General features: G+C 37.8%; 1 protein-coding gene across 5 annotated transcripts in view; it reads left to right on the forward strand.

Moving 5' to 3' along the window:
- The window catches only part of ARHGAP32 (Rho GTPase activating protein 32), a 307,294-nt gene that overhangs the window by 226,313 nt on the left and 66,006 nt on the right, over positions 1–14,975 (forward strand). For all 5 annotated transcript variants that reach the window (XM_030794518.1, XM_030794519.1, XM_003253401.4 and 2 more), the window contains one exon: positions 3,254–3,335. In XM_030794518.1, coding sequence (XP_030650378.1) covers positions 3,254–3,335 — 82 coding nt within the window. The remainder of the gene's footprint in view (positions 1–3,253; positions 3,336–14,975) is intronic.

The raw sequence follows: 14,975 nt of genomic DNA on the forward strand, positions 1-14,975 counted from the left end.
ATACTAGCCCATTTAATTCTCGTAACAACCCTTATGAGATAGGCATTATTATTACCATGTTTAGATGAAGAAACTAAAACACAAGGAGGCTAAGTTACAAACCTAATCTAGTGAGTGGCAGACTTAAGATTGAACCCAGATACTTCTTTTTTGTAGCCATGTGTTAGCTTTATATATAAAACATGATGAAAACTTGTTTAATATAAAACACTTTAATATAAAACATGATGAAGACTCAATTACAAGAGTTCGAAAGGGCAAGAAAAACCAATGAGTTTCCACTTTATTACAAGTTTTAAAATCTGAGACTAGTTAAAAAAACTTACATGTTAATTTCAGATGAGGGTTAATTTTTTTCACAAACTAAAAATTACTATATGGGAAGATCAGTGCAACAAACAGTACAGTTTGCAAACCCAAGCCACAAACTTATTGTTAATAATCATGGTAAGAAACATAGCCAAAGAGCAACTGATGCCTCAGTTAAGTTTGAAAGAAACTCTGCCTTCTGTGAAGGCAGAGAAGAAATATGCAAGCAATTCTCCTTCAAGAAATTTGCATACAGTCCTGATGTGGTAACTCATGCCTGTAATCCCAGCACTTTGGGAGGCCAAGGCGAGTGGATCACCTGAGGTCGGGAGTTCACGACCAGCCTGACCAACATGGAGAAACCCCATCTCTACTAAAAATACAAAAAATTGGCCGGGCATGGTGGCGCATGCGTGTAATCCCAGTTACTTGGGAGGCTGAGGCAGGAGAATCATTTGAAACTGGGAGGCGGAGGTTACAGTGAGCTGAGGTCATGTCGCTGCACTCCAGACTGGGCAACAAGAGTAAAACTCCGTCGCGCAAAAAAAAAAAAAAAAAAAAAAAAAAAGAAAAGAAAAGAAATTTGCATAGAAAGGGAAAATGTTAGAGCCTTTACCACAAGTGAAATTGCAAAGCCTGAACATAATTCAACTCAATCCAGAGAGCACCAAACATTAAATTGGGACCAAGGTAGAACTTGAACATTTAATTTCCAGCTGTGTGACTTGGAGAGCACTATAATTTCAGATGTGGAAACCAGCTGCAGGTAAGCTCTTTTAGAAACATGAATTTTATACTCCATAAATTCTGAAACAAGGCAGATATTTGTACATTGTTGTTTGAATTTCAGAAGGGTTCCTCAAGGCATCAGGATCTTTTTCAGAGTGACTCTTGAAATAGTTGTATCTTCCCAGCCTTGGTAACCACTTTTTACAGTTCTCTAGCCTTTGCATGCATTGAAACACACCACTTTGTGGAATGACTTTTAACATTACATCGGTCATGGTTTAGGTTCATGAAGCAGCTGTTTCCAGGGCACCTCCCATCTCCTCGGCGTGAGCAGTTTCCCAGTCGCTTCTTCATCCCCCCAAGTCCTCTTCATGAGAGTCTGCAGAGCTCATAGCATCAGGGTCTCCATTGCTGGGACTCACACCGGAGACTACATCTGCAAGCTCCACTCCTCCAGCTCTCTCTGCTGGAGACCAAAGTGACAGTTTATTGCAAAGACTTGTAAAAACAAAGATTATTTACAAATGCATTTTTGTATACATTTGTTTAATTTACGACCTGAGACTTTTATAATCGCTTTCCAAACCCTTTTATGGAGGGTGGAACACTTACTTGAGGCTATTCTGTTAACCATGCCCCATATCCCCTCTCATAACTGACTTGTGTAAGATAAAAAATGAAGATTTTTTTAAGTTGACTCTTACCTGGTTCTAATCAGTCTTGGAAGCATTTCTACTCGTTTAGTAAAATAGGAAGTTGAGTAGAATATATTAAAGAATTTCACCAATAAAACAAATATCTAAAGCATCATTTTGGAAGGCAGTGCATAGGAATCCCAAATTGACATCTTGTGAACAAAACTGATAATCTGATAATGATACCTCATCTCTACAAAAAATAAACAAAATTAGCCAGGTGAGGTGGTGCATGCCCAGAGTCCCAGCTACTCAGGAGGCTGAGGTGCGAGAATTGTTTGAGCCTCGGGGATTGAGGCTGCAGTGAGCCTAGATTGTGCCACTGCACTCCAGCCTGGGTGACAGAATGAGACCCTGTCTCAAAAACAAAAAACAAAAAAAAACCTGATAATCTGTTAATACCCCTTTTCAGCTCATGATAACTGGTTTATATCTTCATAATTTTAAGAACTACCATAGAATATGGATCTAGAAATTGAAATAAGAATGTAGCAAATGAGTATGTGAAAATAATTTCACACAGATGGAAATTATACAGCTCAGAACTTGATGATGAATCATGCTCTTGGAAAACTATTCCATTCTTCCCCAGAGTCTGTCAACAGAGGGATATACAAAGTGATGTAGTTTTCATATTTCAGCTTTAACATCTGCTGCATGGCAGCCCATTTATATTTTTATCTAAGGAAACATCTATAAATATTGATAAAGATTTCCTCTTTGCTTTTGTTTCCAGGCTGTTTATCTTGGTATTTATCCTTTTGGCTATACAGTATCTCTGGATGATCTGGAACTCAGCATTTTCCTAATACGGCTTGTTACAATGCCAAAAGCAATGCCTGCAGTTCTGCTACTAGGTCACTGTGGTGTGTTCCTCAAAGCCAGAGTCTGTTGACACTGCTGAGATTGGCTGTTTTCTTCTCTCTTGCTTTCCCTCTTATCCAAGCGCTACTAGTTTTTAAAAGCAGTGAATACCAGGATTTTAAATGAGAGATTATTTTACACATTTATTTTAGTCATGTCTTTTTTTTTTTTTTTTCATGAAACCTGGGAGAGAGTGAAGAGAGAAAGTTCACAAAAAGTTTGAATTGTGGCTTAGTGTTGATTTAAAAAACCCATAGAGAAGATGATAAACATAAGTTGGCAACAGAGGTATCAACATAGCTGGATTGAGATTTCAGTAAAGCACATTATTAAATTATGAAATTTTACCTACTCGCATGCATAGTTCATTGTCAGACTAAATATTTTAATTCATGTAAAAAAAGATTGGGAAATTATAAACTAAAAGCAAAAAAGCAGACTTAGATATTTGGACAAATAAAACACATAACTTTATGTACTCATAGCAACAGATTGTTTTATTATTTGTGTAGTTGGCATCATCTGTTATTTAGAGTCTTGGAATAATAGAATCATTTGGGAGGGACTGTAGAATACATTACTGGAATTCAGTTGGCAGTGTTCACATATTGGTCTGTTTGCTGGTTTAGAATCCTTTCTTTGTTGCTTTTCATCAGGTGGGACTCTTCCCTGGACACTGTGTTGAGTTAATTAACCAAAAAGTTCCCCAGTCAGTGACCAACTCAGTGCCAAAACCAGGTGAGTATACTTTTTTCACTAGTGTAGTTATTTTATCAACTGCTTGAAGACACAGATTTTCTGTCAGTCAAGTATTTAGCTTGTTTTGCTATTTTTGCATTTATTGGCATAATAATTACATTCTTAATTTTATATGGTTTTGATTTTTAAATGTATTCTTATTTCTCTGTTGATCATTTTGAAAAGATTTACATGCATTCAAGTTTTTAGGCAATTTTAAAGAACTGTGTGCTCCATTAAGCTTTGTCATTATTTACTTTTATAGTTGCATAATAGCATTGTAACTTATTAATGAATAAAATGATAAAAAATAGGTTTAAAGAACTAACATAGAAATTGTAGGATTAACTGGAAATTAATAAATGAAAAGAAGTATATTTTAACAGGGCATATGAACATCAAAACTATTTTAAACAGCATTTCTTATTACTTATACAGTATACTTATCATGCTACATAAATATGTAGAATATATTACAAATAAAGCATTGTTGAAGGGGATAAAAATCAAGAAAATGGGAATTTTGGTATTTATTGAGGTGATTTAGTTTTGGGAAGATTCAACAGAATGCGTCGTCTGAAACTTTTTGATGATGTCAATTAAAAAACAATTCAAAGTCTAAAAAATTTTGGAGAGAAGAGGGAGTCATCCAACTTATTTTTCCTAGCTATATTACATTTCTTCTGTCGTTTCCCACCTCCCAATAAAAGGAGAAGAAAATATTTCTGGGCCTCAGAATTTATTTGAACTGTTTTCCTTATAATAGTATTTTCTAGTTTTAGTACCTGTATGTAAGAGTTAAGAAAAAAAAAAAAAACCGTTATTCTTTACTCTTTTGGTGTTTTCCCACTTCTGCTCCCAAAGCTTACATCCAACAATCTTTGCTAAAAGTATTTAAGTAAAGGTTAATAATACCTTTCAAAGCTTATTTCTTCATAGGAGACTAGGGAGTCATTGTTCCCATTTCTCTCATTGGAATTTGTTTATTTTAGACTAACTTTATTGCTCAGTAGAGAAAATGCTTCAAAACAGTGTTTTCTGCAGTTCTACTGGAGTCAGGATTCTCAGTTCTTTTCGAAGCAATTTTATCCTTCTTGGGTAAACTTTTTTAAAAAGCTCCTAAGTGGGTACTTGTTTGGTAAATCTTCATTAGTAACTGTAGATTTCACTCTTTTTGAAAATACGGCATTATTTTAAACTTTTTTGAAAACTCAGCTTTATTAAGATAAAACTCACGTATCGTGCAATTTACCCTTTAAATTGTGTAGCAGAGTTGTACAGCCATCAGCACAGTTGATTTTAGAACACCTTCATCACTTCATGAAGAAATCCCATATCCATTAGCAGACACTGCTCCCCGCATACTGCTCCCAGCCCTAAACGACCACTAGTCTACTTTCTGTCTTTATTGATTTCCCTATTCTGGACATTTTGTATAAATGTGGTCTTTCGTGTTGGGCTTCTTTTACTTAGCATAGTGTTTTCAAGATTCACCTGTGCAGTAGCACGTATCAGTACTTCTGTTTTAATCCTTTCTTTTTAAATAGCTGGATAACATTTCATTGTATGCATATACCACATTTTATTTGTTTATTCATTTGGAGTTGTTTCCATTTTTAGCTACTCTGAATATTCATGTACAATATTACATGTGGATGTGTTTTAATTTTCCTTGGGTATATGTCCAGGTGTGAAATTGTTGGGTCATATGGTAACTATATTTAATCTTTGAAGAACTGCCAACTGCACGATTGGTGTAACTGTACCATTTTACAGTTCCACTAGCAGTGTATGAGACTTCCAGTTGCTCCGTATCCTTGTCAACACTTGTTTTTATTTGGATTTTTTTGATTATTGCCTTCTTAGTTGTGAAGTAGTATCTCACTGTGGATTTGACTTGCATTTTGTTTTTGGCTAATAATGTTTAGTCATTTTATATGTGCTTATTGGTTATGTGTTCATCTTCTTTGGAGGGTATCTATTCATATCCTTTGCTTATTATTTTTTTCTTTTTTCTTTTTCTTTTTTTTTTTTTTTTTCGAGACTGGGTCTTTCACTGTCACCACAGGCTGCAGTGCAATGTTGTGATCATAACTCACTGCAGCCCTCAACTCCAGGCCTCAAATGATCCTTCTGACTCAGCTTCCTGAATGACTGACATTACAGGTGCACGCCACTGCACCCAGCTAATTTTTAAATTTTTTGTAGAGACGAGGTCTTGCTTTGTTGCCCAGATTGGTGTCAAACTCCTGGTTTCAAGTGATCCTCCCCCCTCAACCTCCCACTTTTGCCCAGTTTTTAATTGGGTTATTTGTGTTTTTTTTTTTTAGTGAGTTGTAAATGTTGCTCATATATTCTAGATACAAATTCTTTACCAGATAATAATGATTTACAAATATTTTCACCTGTTTTATGGTTTGTCTTTGACTTTCTTTGGTAGTATCCATTGATGCATACAAAGTTTTACTTTTGATGTTTCTTTTGTCATTTATGCTTTTGATTCCTTATTTAAGAAGGCTTTGGCTAACCCACAGTCATGATTTACTCCTGTGTTTTCTTCTGAGAGGTTTATAGTTTTAGATATTACGTATTAGTCTATGACCCATTTTTTAAAGTTAATTTGTGTGTATGTTGATGAGGCAGGGGTCCAACTTCATGAGGTTATCCAATTGTTCTAGCACTGTTTGTTGAAAGGATTATTTCTTTCCTGTTGAATTATCTTGATACCCTTGGAAAAATCAATTGACCCTAGACACAGTTGACCCTAGATTTATTCCTAGATTTCCAGTTTTCTTCCATTGATTTATATGCCTTTTTTTGTTTGTTTTTTTGAGGCGGAGTCTCGCTCTGTCACCCAGGTTGGAGTGCAGTGGTGCAATCTCAGCTCACTGCAACCTTTGCCTCCTGAGTTCAAGCAATTCTCTTGCCTCAGCCTCCCAAGTAGCTGGGATTACAGGTGCGTGCCAGCACACCTGGCTAATTTTTGTATTTTTGGTAGAGACAGGGTTTCATCATGTTGGCCAGGCTGGTCTTAAACTCCTGACATCGTAATCTGCCCTCCTCGGCCTCCCAAAGTGCTGGGATTACAGGCATGAGCCACCGTGCCCAGCCTCTATATGTCTTTTCTTATGCCAGTACTACCCCGTTTTCATTACTGTTGTTTTGTAGTAAGTTTTGCAGTGGGGAAGTGTAAGTCTTCCTACTTTTTTCTTCTTTTTAAGGGTTGAGTTGGCTTTTCTGGGCCCCTTGTAATTCCTTATGGCTTTAGAATCAGCTTGTCAGTTTCTACAGAGTAGGATGGGATTCTGATAGAGAATATATTGAACCTGTAGATCAACTTGGGAAATGCTATTAACAGTATGAAGTCTTCTAATCCCTGAACATAGGATGTTTTTCCATTTATTTAGATATTCTTTTGTGTTTTTAATTTTTTTTCTTTAGAGACAGTGTCTTGCTTTGTTGCCCAGGCTGGAGTGCGATGGTGTGATCATAGTTCACAAGTCCTGAAACTCCTGGGCTCAAGGCATCTTTCCACCTCAGCCTCCTGAGTAGCTAGTACTACAGGCAGGTACCACTGTACCAGTCTAATTTTTTAGTTTTTTGTAGCAATGTCTCACTATGTTGCATAGGCTGGCCCTGAACTCCTGGCCTTAAGTGATCCTCCCGCATGAGCCTCCAAAAGTGCTGGGATTATAGGCATGAGCCACTAGGCCCAGTCAGTTTAGACATTCTTTAATTTATTTCAATATTTTGTAGTTTTCAGAGTATAAGTTTTACGTATCTTTTGTTGAATTTCTTTATATATTCAATTCTTTTTAATGCTATTGTACTGGGAATTTTAACATTTCATTTTCTTATTGTTCATGGCAAGTCCATAGGAATATAATTTTTGTATGTTGATGTTACATCTTGAAGCCTTGTTGAACTGTTTATTAGTTCTAATAGTTTCATAGCGATTCCTTGGGATTTTCTATATACAGGATTATGGTATCTACAGTAGCAGCTTTTTACTTCCTCCCTTCCAATCTGGATGTCTTTTTATTGTTCTTGCCCAGTGGTCCTTGTGAGAACCTCTAATACAATATTGAATATAAATCTCAAGTGCAAGCATCCGTGTCTTGTTCCTGATCTTAGGGGAATGCATCTAGTCTTTTACCATTAAGCAGGATATTAGCTGTGGGGGTTTCATAGATGTCCTTTATCAGGGTTGAGAAAGTTCCCTTCTGTTTCTTGTGTGTTAAGTGTTTAAAAGAGTGTAGGAATTTTTCCAAAGGCTTTTATTCATCTATTGAGATTATCATGGGTTTCTATGGTCATTATTTTGAAGCTACTAAAATTCAACATCAAACATTTAATTTCCTGCACATATTTTTATCCATCTTTCTGTGGTGTAAGCTTAACTTATATTAGTTATTATGTCTCATCTTTGATAGTATTGACTCAGATGTACTATAAATTGAGTTTTTAAAACTTGGCCTAATATTGGCATTAAAATAAACTGTATTAGTATCAATCAAGTGCTTTCTCTCTCTTTTTTTTTTTTTTTTTTTTTGAGATGGAGTTTCGCTCTTGTTGCCCAGGCTGGAGTACAATGGCGCGATCTCAGCTCACTGCAACCTCTGCCTCCCAGGTTCAACCAATTCTCCTGCCTCAGCCTCCCGAATAGCTGGGATTACAGGCATATGCCACCATGCCCGGCTAATTTTTTGTATTTTTCATAGAAATGAGTTTTCTCCATGTTGGTCAGGCTGGTCTCAAACTCCCGACCTCAGGTGATCCGCCCACCTCAGCCTCCCAAAGTGCTGGGATTACAGGTGTGAGCCACCGTGCCTGGCCCATTCTCATGTTTTGAATGGAGAAGTGACACTTCAAATAGGGATAACCTCCAGAACCATTTAGCATTGGGAAAGCTAATCCGTTATTGATAGTTCTGGAAAACAGGTTTGTATTTGTAGACCTGCATAGCATTGTTATTTCTAAATTAAGAATGACCAAGAAAAACCTGGCGTACCTTCAGAAGCTAATATTTTGTCTTTCGTGAGCAGCATTGCAGAGTTGGCATAAGGAAATGTGCTTTTTTTTTCTTTTTTTGATGGAGTCTCGCTCTGTCACCCAGGCTGGAGTGCGGTGGCGTGATCTCAGCTCACTGCAACCTCCACCTCCCAGGTTCAAGCAATTCTCCTGCCTCTGCCTCCTGAGTAGCTGGGATTACAGGCACATGCTGCCACGCCCTGCTAATTTTTCTATTTTTAGTAGAGGTGAGGTTTCATGTTGACCAGCTGGTCTCGAACTCCTGACCTCAAGTGATCCGCCAGGCTTGGCTTCCCAAAGTGCTGGGATTACAGGCATGAGCCACTGTGCCCAGCCAAAATGTGCATTCTTAATACATTTTGAAAAGGGTGATGTGAATTCTGTCAGCCTTGGGCTTGTTTCACACTTTAAAACTGTCTTTGCCTACGGTATAAACAACTTGAATGTTCTATTTATTTTTAACATTGCCATCTGTCACTGTTAGATGCCAAATCTGAAAGATACAGCTATAGTTTGAGACTGAAAATTTAAAGTTCCCTATACTATTACACAACAAGGGTAACATAGGAAAAATATTCTCTTTGAATCTGTTCTTAAATGTTCTGAATATATTCAATTATTTGTGTATACAGAAATAAAATTAATCACCATATCCTGACCAAGATAGAAAGTATCCATGGTACCTTAGGAAAAAGAAGGTAAGAGTTTGAGAGAGAGAGAAGAGGAAACAAAAAAGGTGGAAGCTTGTCTATAAGAAATTGTCATTTTGTTCAGTCACCATAGGGCATGATATAATGGAAGATGAGGGTCTAGGTGGGGAAAGGTGGAAGGGGAGGCACATGTTTTTTTTTTGGGTTTGTTTTGCTTGCAAGTCACTGAGGAGCTATTTACTGACACTTTTCTTAAAGGCTTTATGTTCATAGCTATTCTCTCTTCAGATATTTCTTTTTCCGAATTCTCTTTCTCCTCTCCTTTACATATCAGTTACATTATTTGATATTGTCTCACAGATCTCGGACTGTGTTTTTTTTTTTTTACTTCTGTTTTCTTTTTCTTTCTTTGTTTTTCTTTTTTTTTTTTTTTTTTTTGAGACAGTCTCGCTCTATCTCCCAGGCTGGAGTGCAGTGGCATGATCTCCTGTTTTCTCTCTCTCTCTCTTTTTTTTTTTTTTTTTCAGTTTGGATACTTTCTATTGTCCTATCATCAAGTTCAGTGATTCTTCACTCTGCTATGTGTAGTCAGTCTTCTCTTAAGCCGACCTAACACATTCTTCATTTCTCGTATTTTTCTTTTCTCGCATAAAGCTAAATGGTCTTTTTACAATAATTGCTATGCTGGAATTCCCCATCTTTTTGCATCATCCACCTTTTCCACCACAAAGAAAGAAAGAGGAGGGGTGGGGGATAGAAGAGAGAAGAGGGAAGGAGTGGGAGAAATGGAGAAAGAGAAGAAAAGCAAGCAGAGCTTATTTTGAGGCATTAACTTCTGGAAATAAAAGACTAGTGATTTAGACAACCTTCCCTCTGAGGACAGTTAAAACATTTTGACAGAAGTATAAAAACATATCTTTGAAGCATTAGAGAGTTAATAAAACTGTAAGCAATTATTGTGCTAAGATGAAACAGAAGGAAATCTGAAGAGTGACCCCTGCATATGGAGACATTATTCGCCTAGAATATCTGCTGATGGAGTAGAGGAGGTCATCATAGTGCTAGGGGAACAAAAATTGGAGGTCAGAACCCATCAAGACAGAGTTGCTGAAAAATGCCCCAAGCTTTGAATTGGAATCTTTGTAGAAATTGATGACTGATTCTAAAATGTATATGGAAATACAGAGCCAAGAATACCCAAGACGATTTAGAAGAACAAAAAAGTGGGAAACTTACTGTAATCGATGTCAAGATATATTGTGAAAGCTTCACTAATTAAGACATTGGTATAGATGTACAGATAGACCAATAGATCAGTGGAACAGAATAGAGTCCAGAAACAAACCTGTGTCTATATAGATACTTGATTTATGACAAAGGTGGCATTGGAGGGCAGTTTCAAAAGAACAGTCATTTCAGTAAGTACTGAGTCAACTGGACATCTGAATATAAAAAAAGAGAAGCTTGGTCCTTATTTAACCCCATACACAAAAATCCATTCCAGGAGAATTACAAATCTGTATGTGAAAGACGAAACAATAACACTTCTAGAAGATAATACTATAGAATATCTTTATGACCTTGGCTTTAGACATAGTATTAATTATAACTGAAAAGCTTAATAATTAAACAATTAAAAGGAAGAACTTTATCATAATACGCCATTAAGATAGTGAAAGGGCAAATCACAGTGTGGGAAGATATTTGCAGAATGTGTATCTGACAAAGGAGTTGTAAAGAGTCTTTAGGAAAATGCAGATGGAAGCCTTATTGACTCTTGAGTACACACTTACCAGAATAATTAAAAAGTAAGGGTAACAATATCTAAGGTTGGCAAGAATATAGATTAATAGGAATTCTCATATGCTGATGGTGGGAATATTAATTTGGGACAATCATTGGCATTATCTATTGAAGTTGATACACAACTGTAACCCAGCAGTTCCACTTTTAGATGTATATAGAGATTCCTGTACACAGACTAAGACACGTGTGTAGAAATGTTGATCGCAGCTTTATTTCCATTTGTTAAAAACTGGCAAAACTTATAGGTGTATACGTGGTGGAATGAATAAATGAAGATATATACAGTAAATTCGCCTACACCAGTAAAAATGAATGAGTTAAAACTACTTGCAACAACATGATTGAATCTCACAAAAAATAGTGTTGAAAGTCCTGATATACACACTTACACTGTGAAGTTTCATGTATACATGTAGAGAGTTCAGAATCCTGAGTTCAAGACTGCTCTGTGGTATTAAATAGGATAGCAGCTACCTTTGGAGAGGAAAGAGAAGGTCAGTGATTGGGATGGGCAGGAAAGAGGATTCTGGAGTATTGCTAATATTCTGTTGATCCAGGTGGGAATTATACAGAAATGTCATGATATTGAGCATCTTTTTGTGTGCTTATTGCCCATTGTATATTTTCTTTGGATTAATGCCTATTTAAGTCTCTTGCTACTTTTGAATTGGTCACTTTGCATTTTTAAAAAATATTTTTCCCATCCAGATGACTATTCTTTGCAGTATTGCTTTAATACACAAGTGTTGGAAATCATATTTTCAAAAAATACTTTTGGTACTTTTATACTGTAAAATACTTTGCATCCACCACAAAGTAAGTAGAAGCCTATGTACTAAACCAGGGAACTTTTTCTCTGATATATTGTTAAATGAAAAGGCAAATCACAGAACAGTAAAATCCCATTGTAAATTCATAGAAAGAGGATCTAGAAAGCTATGTACGTAAACTGGAAAGGGGAATGGGATTATGGAGACAGTAAGAAACATTTCATTTTTTCTCCATTTGCTTGTGTATTATTTAATTTTTTTATAATTGAAATGGGATAGTTCCCTTGGCCCCTTCGCAGGACTCAAAGGTCAGGGGGAGCATGCAGGTGAGTGGGTGCAGAGGCCAGGATGAGCACCTCTGGGCAACTGCTAGGAGCAGAACTCTGTGCAGGCCCATGGCAGCATCTAGAGGTTACCCACAACCCCTGGTGCCCCAGAGGGCATGTGTTACAGTGTGCTCTTTTACCTTTGCCATCCATGGGTGGCTTAAATGTTAACTCAGTGGAGGGTCAGTGTGACAGCCTCTTGCACCTGTATCCAAGTCCTTGTGTGGGGTCCAGGAAGAATCAGGACGCACAAATGAATTGAAGGGTGGTGAATGTGGAGGATTTTATTGAGTGGTAGAAGTGGCTCTCAGAGGGATGGGGAGCTGGAAAGTGGATGGAGTGGAAAGGTGGTACTCCCCTGGAGTTCAGCCATGCCCAGCTGAACTCTCATCTGAAGTCCTGCCATCGAGCCCTCCCTCTGAAGTCAGGCTGCTTCTCTCAAATGTCCGGCTGCTTCTCTTCTTCTCTGCCGCTCTACTGCTCTGCTGGCAGGGCCTGGGGTTTTTATGGGCACAGGATAGGGGGCGGGTCAGGCCAAGGTGGTTTTGGAAAAGGCAACAATTCTAGGGGTGGGAAACAGGAATGCATGTTCTCACTTTGGGTCATAGGTCCAGGCTTGAGGGTGTGGCCCTTGCCAGGGACCACCGTCTTCTACTCAGTGTTTCCCTTTCTCCTGTCCATATCACGATGAGCATGTATTATTTTGTAGCATATGAAGAAATAGATTGTAATCTCCTGTTAACTCTACCCTGCCCGAATAGGTAATTTCCAAGATCCTTCTTAATGCATCTACCCCATAAAATGGACACTAGTGACACTAGATTTAATGCAGGTGTTAAATTTATATACCTGTGTGAAAAGCAGCAGGGTTAAAGGGACAAAAGCTCAGGCAACCTTGGGTTCAATCCCTATGCCACATTTTACTGTCTGGGTATACGTCATTTGGCCTCTCTGATTTTCAGTTTCCATATCTGAAAAGTGAGGCAAGATTATTATTTCAAAGATGACGGATAAGGTACTTAAGGCCCCTGGATATTTAGTGAATGTCAACTGTTATTTATTGATTTATATTTATTTACTATGTTATTTAAATTCATGAGTATCAGAAACTATATTTAATTTATATAGATACTTATTTAAGATACTATTTACTGATATAAATCTATATACCAAGATATCACAGTTGTGTTAGTCTATTCTAGCGTTGCTGTAAAGAAATACCTGAGATTGGGTAATTTATAAAGAAAAGAGGTTTAATTGGCTCACAGTTCTGCAGGCTGTACAGGAAGCATGGCACTGGCATCTGCTTGGCTTCTAGGAAGGCCTCAGGGAGCTTTTACTTATGGTGGAAAGCGAAGTGGGAGCAGGCACCTCACGTGGCAGGAGTAGGAGCTAGAGAGAGTGGCAGAGAGTGCCACATACTTATACAACCAGATCTCACGAGTATTCACTATGCAAGGACAGCTCCAAGCCATGAGGGATCTGCCCCGGTGACCAAAACACCTCCTACTAGTCCCCACCTCCAGCACTGGGGATTACAATTGAACATGAGATTTGAGTGGGGACAAATATCTAAACTATATCACAGTACATGAATGAAACAAATTCATTACAGTAGTTTTCACAGAACCATGGTGGGGAAAGGAGCTTCTTTGAATGGTCTAAGAATTTGCATCACAAATTTCTGTTTTATTTGAAGATAACTTTTTTTTTGTTAACAGATATACATTAAAGCTGAGACTTTTTTTTTTTTTTCTTTAAGACTAGTTAAGTGCATGTGTGAGAAGACAGAAAAGAGTAGAACAGGGAAATAGATCTGTAACTGATGTGGGTACAATCAATTGAGATAACTCAGTACCTTTGGACCAGCCGGGCTTTTATTTGTAGTGTCGTTTCAGGAAACCAGTCCTCTAGTATCTTGCTTTTTATGTTATTTTACTTTCAGTATTACCTAATTCCAGTTGTTTTGTTTTAAATCTTCACTTGCTTGCTCCTGGATTGTTTCTATATTCTTTCTTTTTTCAGTTTCCAACACTTTTTGCTCTTTTGTAGCCATGTTTCTTTGCATGTCACTTTAGTAAGAAGTGACCACACATTTATATGTCAACTAAAAGAGGTCCAGGTTTTTACTTACTCTATTTGGAGTGTTGCACCGAATATGCTTCTCATTGAACAAATGCTTAAGTGTGTTAAGAATCAGATTGTTAAAATCCCTACCTTCAGAGGCACTGATGTACGAGTCAAAGGAGTACTAAAATGCTAAAGTGCCTTGGGAAGCGTTCTCCCCAAATACATTGCAAAGGTTAGATCAAGATAATATTTTCTCACTCTGTATCAGGGGAAAACAGAAAATTTATAATACCATGTATTTATAAAGTGCTTTAGGGTTTATGAATACTTACATTTTCATTGTTTAAACTGGACATGAGTCTGGTCACAACCCTGTGAGCTTGCTAGGGATAGGGAATGTATTTCCATCCCTCCCCTTCCTACCCTTTTTTTTTTTTTTTTTTTTTGAGACGGAGTCTCACTCTGTCCCCCAGGCTGGAGTGCAGTGGCGCGATCTCGGCTCGCTGCAAACTCCGCCTCCTGGGTTCACACCATTCTTCTGCCTCAGCCTCCCGAGTAGCTGGGACTATAGGTGCCCGCCACCACGCCCGGCTAATTTTTTGTATTTTTAGTAGAGACGGGGTTTCACCATGTTAGCCAGGATGGTCTCGAACTCCTGACCTCATGATCCACCCATCTCAGCCTCCCACAGTGCTGGGATTACAGGTATGAGCCACCGCACCCGGCCCCTACCCTTTTTTAACAAATGGAGCAACTGGAAGCTTAAGACACTTGCCTGAGGCTTCACAACTAGGATTTACTGAAATCTCCTGACACCTAATAGTAATCACAGGCAGCACTTACATAGTCCTGACTGTGCGCCAGGCCCTGTGCCATGCACTTGACGTGGGTTAACTAACTTGTGTGCAGTTAGTTAATACAAAACCCAGAATTCTGCCCACTATAGAACACTGAATAGACATAAAGATTTTTGTTCTCTCTGTCAAA

The sequence above is a fragment of the Nomascus leucogenys genome, chromosome 15 (assembly GCF_006542625.1).
Source record: "Nomascus leucogenys isolate Asia chromosome 15, Asia_NLE_v1, whole genome shotgun sequence".
Taxonomy (NCBI): Eukaryota; Metazoa; Chordata; class Mammalia; order Primates; family Hylobatidae; genus Nomascus; species Nomascus leucogenys.